Genomic DNA, 8,425 nt, shown 5'->3' with positions numbered 1-8,425 from the left:
AATAGAAGTTTTACTTGATTAAGGACTAGAAGACGTGATGCTCCAAATTTCTGTCAAGAGGAAGAGCTGCCAAGAGCTCCTGCCTGCAGTGGTCCTGATATACCTCAGAAGTCTCAATTTTTTTTCTCAACTTTAAAATGTGGAATGTTCTTGGTGTTCGGTTTTAAATAGTCTCCTGTGAAAACTGCAATCACTGTAGTGTTGTGTTTAAGAGACTTCTGGAAAGTAACTAGCCTTTAAACAGAAGTGAAAGTGACCTGAAACTGTTAGTTTCACTCTGGTTTAAAGTCAGTTTCTAGTCTATTATTTGTAAGGCTGAGAGTCTGTCAGGGAGGTCACAAATTCCGTGACTTTCCATGACCTCCGTGACTTCTGCAGTGGCCAGTGCTGGCTCAGGGGCTGCCTGAGCCGGGCAGCCCCTGGGCCAGCAGCAGCAGTTTGGGTGTGTGGGAGGGGGCTAGGGGCAGGGGGTTGGGGAGTGCGGTGGAGGGGCACTTACCTTGGGGTGGGAGGTTCCCTGGCTCCCACTGCCATGGACCCCCTGCAGCTCCTAGTGGCAGGGGGCGTGCTGCCCGCGCCCGCAGGCCCCGCCCCCACAGCTCCCGGTTCCTGGCCAATGGGAGCTGCGGCAGCCGGTGCTTCTGGCAGGAGTTGCAAAGCCCCTGCCTTGGCCCCTGCCTCTGCTGCCTAAGAGCTGCAGGGATGCGGAGCCAGGTAGGAAGCCCCTGCCAGCCTCGCCAACCCCCCCACTCTCTTCCCCAGTACCAGCCAGGATCCCGGGCTGCACACCACAACCAGGCTCCCCCTCTCCCAGCACCCGCAGTGCCCCCAGACTGCCCCCCCCACAGAGCAATCGCGGCCCCCCCCCTCCAAGTTTTAGTCAGGGTGGATTTTTTTAGTAAAAGTCCTGGACAGATCACGGGCCTGTGAATTTTTGTTTATGGCTCATGACCTGTGCATGACGTTTACTAAAAATAGCTGCGACTGAAATGTAGCCTTAATTATCTGTAATAGGGCAACACTGCTAGACCCCCCCCCCCCCCGGGTAGGTGCAGTATAAACTCATAGGGCCTTGCCCTAGTAGGATATTTTCAAAGTTAAATGATCTATTCCAAGCTTGGTGAACTGCAAAAAGGTGATAGAAAGTAATCTAGATTTTTCTACAATTGTTTCAATTGTTATACTCAAGAATTAGCAACAAAGTAAGAATATACATTAAAATTTTAACCCTAACAAGTGTCCATTAAGTGATTTGACACAAGATGTCAGAACATGTTAATATTAGACCTGAGTGCATCTAATATTTAATTTTCTTTCTTTATATAGGAATTATATAAAGTGTGTTCCAGTCAGCCAATTTCTAAATTATTATCTGAAAAAAATGCTAGCGTTTTCAGGTACCTAAGTAGCCCCTGGAATCATGGTTAAAATTGTCCCCTCCCCCCCAAATCTGAAATGGCACCCCCGGCCTGATCAGAAGCTAAGTTATATGGATGGTGGGATCCCCTATTGCAAACACAAGGGGTAGGCTACGGGATTGGCTGTCAAACTGTATGTGCACTAGAGGCAAAAATTCCTTGACAAGGCTATTGGACAGTGAAAGAAGCAGTTTTGAGTGTGGCCATGGGTGCAGAGAGATAGAGGGACTGCACTGATGGAAGGGGGCAAACCTGGAAATTGTGAGCAAGGAAACTGCCTGCTTTTGTTAGTTTCTGCATGTTCATGGAAACAGGCCTTGGCGTACACTCTTTTTTAAAAAACAGGCTTGCACCAAAGAAATATCATCCATTTCTTCTCCTAACTGAAACAGCCCTGCAAGGCCATAAATACTGGCTAGCTTCTCGGGCCAAAGGGGCAACAATATGTATAGTAGGTATTTCGGAGGCATTTAAGGCTGTGATCCTCCCCCTCTCTCACTGAAAAATGTCCAGGAGGGATAGGCTGACTCGGCAAACCCCACTGCAGTTGAAGTGTGTGGCATTTCAGAGGGACTATCCCTTAGTGGAGGAGGCCAGGGCTTTGTGGCCCAGCAGAGGTGGCCATGGGCATTTGCCCTCCAACATCATGAAGGCTGTGGTTCTTGGGGCATCTATCCAACCTAGTTACTGCTTGCTAAGCTACCCTCCTTTCCAGGGCAAATGTCAGAACGTGTTAATATTAGACGTGAGTGCATCTAAAGCCGTCATGCATTCTGCTGCCACTGGAACCCCATCTGTGTTTGTACCCTACTTCCTGCTTGCCACAAGGAAGCAGGAGTGGAGGATTCCTGTCAGCTTCCGCTGGCTGGGCTAGTATTAAATGCAGAGGGAATTCTCAAATGAAATTCCACTGGAATTGTTGTGGGAAGTGCCACAGTGCCTGATAACAGCTCTTCTGCTTCGCCACACCACCCCCTAGCCATAACTATTAACCTCATCCACAGGCCACTGAAGTCAACAAAGTGAATCCCATAGATTTGAATGGGCTTTCGACAGGAGCGCCAGAACCAGGGGGGCCATGTCCCCCCCCCCACTTTTAAATATGGGCAGGCCATGCCTGTCCACTTTTTAATAAGGACGTAGTAGCCTAGGGCAGGTGCACAGCGGCAGCAGCAGTGCTGATAAGGTGATCAGCTCCCACACTGCAAAATGTTGTCCCTGCTAGTGGCACCGGCCTCTTCCCGGTGTGTGTGGGGGAGGGGGGCTGAGGTGGGCCTTAGCTCCCTCTCGCCGTGGAGCTCCCCCACTCATCCTCTTCCCCCAAGGCCTCCTGACCCCTGGCCAGGCCAGAAGTTGAAGCTGGAACCAGGCCATGGTAAGAGCCACCCAGGGAGCCTGGGCTGCTGTGGAAAGCCCCGGACCCTCCACCTGCCCTGGGCAGCACAGTCCAGGGGGTGGGGACATGGGCCAGGGGCTGCTCCCTGGGCAGCTCTGACCATGGCCTAGCTCTGGTTTCCAGCCTGGCCAGGACGTGGGGCCTCAGGGGAAAGAGGAAGAGTAGAAGGTGGGGCCACAGTTCCAGCACCAGTAGCCCCTCCTATTTCTACATACAAAGGAGCTTCCTGGGGGATGGGAGGAATTATGCCAAATTCCGTCCCCAGACCAGTTTGGAGAACACTCCTGCCAACAAAGCGCTGTTCATATTGGCACTTTTTGTTGGTAAAACTTTTGTCATTTGGGGGTGGTTTTTTTTAACACCCCTGAATGACAAAAGTTTTGCTGACGAAGTGCCAGTGTAGACAAAGCCTAAGGAAAAAGAGGTAGGGTGAGGCAGTTGGAGATGGATTCTATTACAGCTTGTCTGGCTCATGGCACTGGCTTGGCCAGAATGGACTATGGCTTAATCTCTGCGTCTCTTTGCTCACCTAAGGACTTTCAGATGCTGTATGCCAGGTGACTAATAACCTGCTACCTTATTTTGAGAAGGCTCCCTGGTGTCACTGCAAATACTCCCTGAGAGCATTGCGCCCTGAAGGGGTACAGTACAAGCCTCCCACAGGAGTCTGGTTTGTCTGGATTTGTTGCAGGGAGTCACCGAGGGAGAGTCAGGGATCGCTGTTGCTTAAGGACTAGTCTCAGAGCCTTGGAGATGATAGGCCTGCCCTAGTGGAAATGTGCAGGTCCCTGGGCCTGGCACATTAAAGGGCTCACTCCCAAGACACTGGTTACAGGTGGAGGCACAGACAAGACCCTGTGGATCCATAGCAGTCCTGCCTTAGACCACAGCACCATTTGCCAGAGACTATTGGCGGTCTTTATTTTTGTATAGTATACAGCCATGAAGAGGTGGCTGGTGCTAACCAAATAAATAAATAACGAACAATAATAATAATGCCAACACGGCTAGAAAAACCACTAGCGCATGCAGTGACAAGACAGGAGCATAAGGAGGGAGGCATTTCATTCTTTTGAGAGACGCATTATAAAAACACATTAGAAAAGAGAATATAAAAGAGTCACACAAGTTTGGACTTGATTTCCAGTCACTTCTGCACAGGCCCAGCACTGGCATCACAAGGGCATTATGTTGCACTTCAGGATTGAGGAGGTGCTTTCACAGCTGCATGTGGGAAGCTTGCACCATACAGAGCTGTGCTATGTCCTGACATTAGACAGTGATACCAGTATCTCACTTTTGTGAACAATAAAATCATCTTTCGATTCCTGTTCCTTCTTTAAAGAAGGCCCATCAATGCTCTTTCATACGTTTCTCAGAGCTGCTTCTTGGCTTGGTGTCTCAGGCTCATTGTTATTACTGTCAGTTTTTTGCCGTTCCCTAGTGTTGCTGGGGTCCACCATCACTTCGTCGCTAATTGTTACCGACGTGTCTTTGCTTTCTTTTCTCTGAAGTCCTCTTTCAATTCCCTGGCTGTTAAACTTCCCAGAATAGAGATAGTCAATGTAGTTTTCAGGCTTGTTGGAAACAATATTGCTGATCATCAGGGAGAAAAGGAGGAAGCCAAAAAATCCAACGATGATAAGGATGTAAAAAGAGGCCGTTATCTCCTCTTGCTCCTTCAAGGCCGGGCTGGTGAAATTATTGAGCCTAACGTTTTTCCTCTCTTCCACGTACATCTCGAGAAAATTCTGCAGAACAGAGTTTGTTTCTGAATGATTGAAATCCATTTTATGATTCCACTCTGGAAATGAAGAAAGCAACTGTAAGGAGCCTATTTCATGCTTTCGGCTTCCTCAAGGACAGCTCTGAACTGACACTGATATGAACACATTTTAGAATACTTTCCCCGCCCCAAGTCAAAACAAGTAATAACCACAGTTGGTATGTACTGACCACAATCTACCGTTCTTCCATGCACAGAACTTCCCATAAAGTCAGCAAGGGGTTCATGCAAAAATCAAGGGGTGAACGTATTGGCTATTACACTGGTAAAGCAAACAGAAAACTCCATGGAGGGGATTCTCTTTTCACAGTGCTTGAATCAGAATCAACTCTATTGCAATCAGTGGCATTACACCAGTGTGCAACATGCATGTACAATATCTAGCACAATGGGGCCCTGATCTGTGATGGGGGTTGGTAGGTATTACTGTACTAAAAATAATAAATGATTATTAATAATAACACTAAGTGAGAGGCAAACAAAAGCTGTATTCTACCTTTGTTCAATGAGTGGATGTACCATTGACAGCTGTGATGGTACCAAGTTAGCTACAAGTTTTTTTGTCCAGTTAGTGCCCACACTGTACGCACAGAAGCCTCTCTGACATCCTTCATAAATAGAAGCCACCATTTCTCTCCCCTATATGACCAGTAACTCACTTCTTTCCTTTGTCCTTGATTCTCTGAGGATATTACAGTCCAGATCCTCAGCTGGTACTGCACAAATCTGTGTAGCAACACTGACTTAGATGGAGACATGCTGATTTATGCCAGCTGAGGATCCGGCCCCTTCTATTGATTCCCCCACTAGAAAACAGTCAGAGCCAATTCATATCATATGAAACCAAAGTAACACTTATTTTAAAGAAGTACAGGAGATCAAGAACCAAAATAAAAATAAGTTAAATATCAAACATCTGAGGTGGGCAATAGAGAAAGCTCCTTCAAACCAGCACTGCCCTTTAATCACAGCAAAGTCATGCAAGCCATTCAGCAGTATTAAATATGGGTTACCCGGGGAAGAGATCATGCTCAGGACCCAACCTCAGGGCAGGCTGCATCTCCAGTTAGAACCTTCCTCTTCCCTTCCAGCCAGCTTGCCTGGACCCTCTCTCCCTGGAGAGCTGTTTTATAGCATCTCCTCACCCTGTGAAGACGATTACTCCTGACTGAAGACAGTATGCCATTTCCTCTCCAGCCCCTTTCCTGGTGAGTATTAGGAAGCCTGATCAACTGAAATGCTAACTGCGACTGGGCACATGAAGTTGCCGGAACATCCTGAATGACTCAGGTTAACGATCACTGGTTAACCTTCTCCCTCCCTCTTTGGGACTATTATCTTTTAATGGCTGTGTTTACCTTGCCTTCATGGTTGTGACTGGGCCATTTGGAATGCTATTAACATTCAAATAGCCCCTATGACCCGAGTCCAGTGTGTGACTTTTCCACTTCACACCAGACACATTCATAATAGCAAGCACAGATTTACAAGCACAAGGACAGGTACCGAAAATGTAGCAGGTGGATTATAATAAATCACAACCTCAGTGGGCATTTGGGACAAATATCAATGGTAGATCAATTTAGATTGGTACAAATACATCCTTACAAAATACAGATATCTATCTATATCTATATAGATAGATATATAGATACACACATACATACATATATATAGTGACAGGGTCGAGCCAGATGGCTATAGGAGAGTAATAGAAAGCAGATACATTAGCCCCAGGTTCAGTAGGTCCCTTTTCTCTGGGTAAGGTATCAGGGAAGGTTCCAGAACAATCAGGAACCTTCTGGAGACAATTAAGACAGGCTGATTAGAACACCTGCAGCCAATCAAGAAGCTGCTAGAATCAATTAAGGCAGGCTAATCAGGGCACCTGGGTTTTAAAAAGGAGCTCACTTCAGTTTGTGGTGTGCGTGCGAGGAGTTGGGAGCAAGAGGCAGTAGGAGCTGAGAGTGAGAACACGGACTGTTGGAGGATTGAGGTGTACAAGCATTATCAGACACCAGGAGGAAGGTCCTATGGTGAGAATAAAGAAGGTGTTGGGAGGAGGCCATGGGGAAGTAGCCCAGGGAGTTGTAGCTGTCACACAGCTGTTCCAGGAGGCACTCTAGACAGCTGCATTCCACAGGGTCCTGGGCTGGAACCCGGAGTAGAGGGCGGGCCCGGGTTCCTCCCAAATCCTCCCAACTCCTGGTCAGACACAGGAGGAATCGACCTGGACTGTGAATTCAGAAAAACAGCCAAGCTGAGGGCTGCCGTGAAGCTTCAAGGTGAGCAAACCTGCGAATAAGCGCAAGACCCACCAAGGTAGCACAGGAACTTTGTCACAACTGGTGTCGGAAGTGGGATCTGGTGTCCACAGCGCGGCAGAAGAAGGAGGGTGTTTGGAAGGGAAAAAAAAAAAAAGAGGGTCTATTTTTATTTTTTTCACCACAATGGAGGAGGTAGTGCAGGCACTGATACAAGCCACGGCTGCCCAGCAAGAGGCTACTCGTATCCAGGCAGCCACCCAACAGGAGGCAGTGCGGCTGCAGCAAGAGACTAATCACCTGCTGATGGACCAGGCTGCTCAAGACCAGGCTATGTTGCGGGAACTGGTAAACCAGGTAAAGGCCCTTACAGAGCTGAACCGTGGCCACGATGGGACGCAGATCATTCGGGACAGCAATTGGCTGCAGAAAATGACGTGGAAGGATGATGTAGAGGCATACCTCCTGGCCTTTGAGAGGACAGCCCTGCAGGAGGCTTGGCCCCGACAACAGTGGTCTGGCATCCTCGCTCCATTCCTGTGTGGGGAGGCCCAGAAGGCCTACTGTGATTTGCCTGAAGAGGCTACGGCAGATTATCCCCAGCTGAAAGCAGAGATCCTGGCCAGATCTGGGGTAATGACCGCAGTGTAGGCCCAGTGATATCATGAGTGGAGGTACCAGGAAAACAAAACCTTGCGGTCCCAATTATATGACCTCATCCGTCTCTCATGAAAGTGGTTACGAACTGAGTCCCGGAGTCTGGAGGAGATATTAGAGGTTCTGGTCATAAACCGGTACATGAGAGGACTACCGCCAGACCTTCACGCCTGGGCAAGCCAGAACGAACCCTCCACCTATGACGAGGTTGACGCGCTGGTAGAAAGGCGAAGGACGGCGAGGGAGCTGACCCGACCAGTTAAGGAAGAAGCATCCTGGGTTAAACTAGCAGCACCAAGCCCTAGAGCTTGGGTGACTGGGCCACCAGGAGAACCCAGGTGGAAAGAGAGAGGGGCTGAAGGCCCACCAGAAGCCACAAAGAGTTGGAGCACTGAGGGAGAAGAGGACCGTGATGTTAGACTACCCAAACCCAGAGACCAGGGAACACCTAGGGCTCCATACAGATGTTACACCTGCAGGGAGTGGGGACACATAGCTGCACAGTGTCCCAATGCCGAGGAGCCTATGCAGTGTAACCTGGGGAACTGGGCAGACCCATGCGGGGGGTCTCACTAACCCCACATATGTACACTAGACCAGTGAAGCTAAATGGGATAGAGACCACAGCACTGGTTGATTCGGGGAGTGCTATCACACTGGTCTCGGGGAAGCTCGTGAAGCATAGTCAGCTGCTGTGGGCTAAGCGTACGGGGATAACATGCGTCCATGGGACAGTTGGTTATTACCCCACCATCCCAGTAAAAATCAAGATTCAGGGGAACACTACTGAGGTAGCAGCAGGTGTAGTCCCTAAACTCCCATACCCAGTGCTCATAGGGAGGGACTTCCCAGGGTTTGGAGACTTACTCCCGGTAGGGGAACTGGAGAAAGGGGGAAACCCTGA

The 8,425-nt window shown here is 49.0% G+C and overlaps 1 protein-coding gene across 1 annotated transcript; it reads right to left on the bottom strand.

Moving 5' to 3' along the window:
- Positions 1 to 3,774: 3,774 nt before the first annotated feature.
- SMIM34 (small integral membrane protein 34) lies at positions 3,775 to 5,819 on the bottom strand. The gene is made up of 2 exons (XM_073328551.2): positions 5,614 to 5,819; positions 3,775 to 4,618 (listed from the first exon to the last, which is right to left on the bottom strand). Exons 1-2 carry the CDS (start codon positions 5,627 to 5,629, stop codon positions 4,179 to 4,181), a joined length of 456 nt encoding a protein of 151 aa, XP_073184652.1. The 5' UTR covers positions 5,630 to 5,819; the 3' UTR covers positions 3,775 to 4,178.
- Between the last annotated feature and the right edge of the window lie 2,606 nt (positions 5,820 to 8,425).

Source organism: Lepidochelys kempii, chromosome 1 (genome assembly GCF_965140285.1).
Source record: "Lepidochelys kempii isolate rLepKem1 chromosome 1, rLepKem1.hap1, whole genome shotgun sequence".
Classification (NCBI taxonomy): domain Eukaryota; kingdom Metazoa; phylum Chordata; order Testudines; family Cheloniidae; genus Lepidochelys; species Lepidochelys kempii.
The sequence above is the reverse complement of the archived record's forward strand: the minus strand, read 5'-3'. Positions and strand labels throughout refer to the sequence as shown.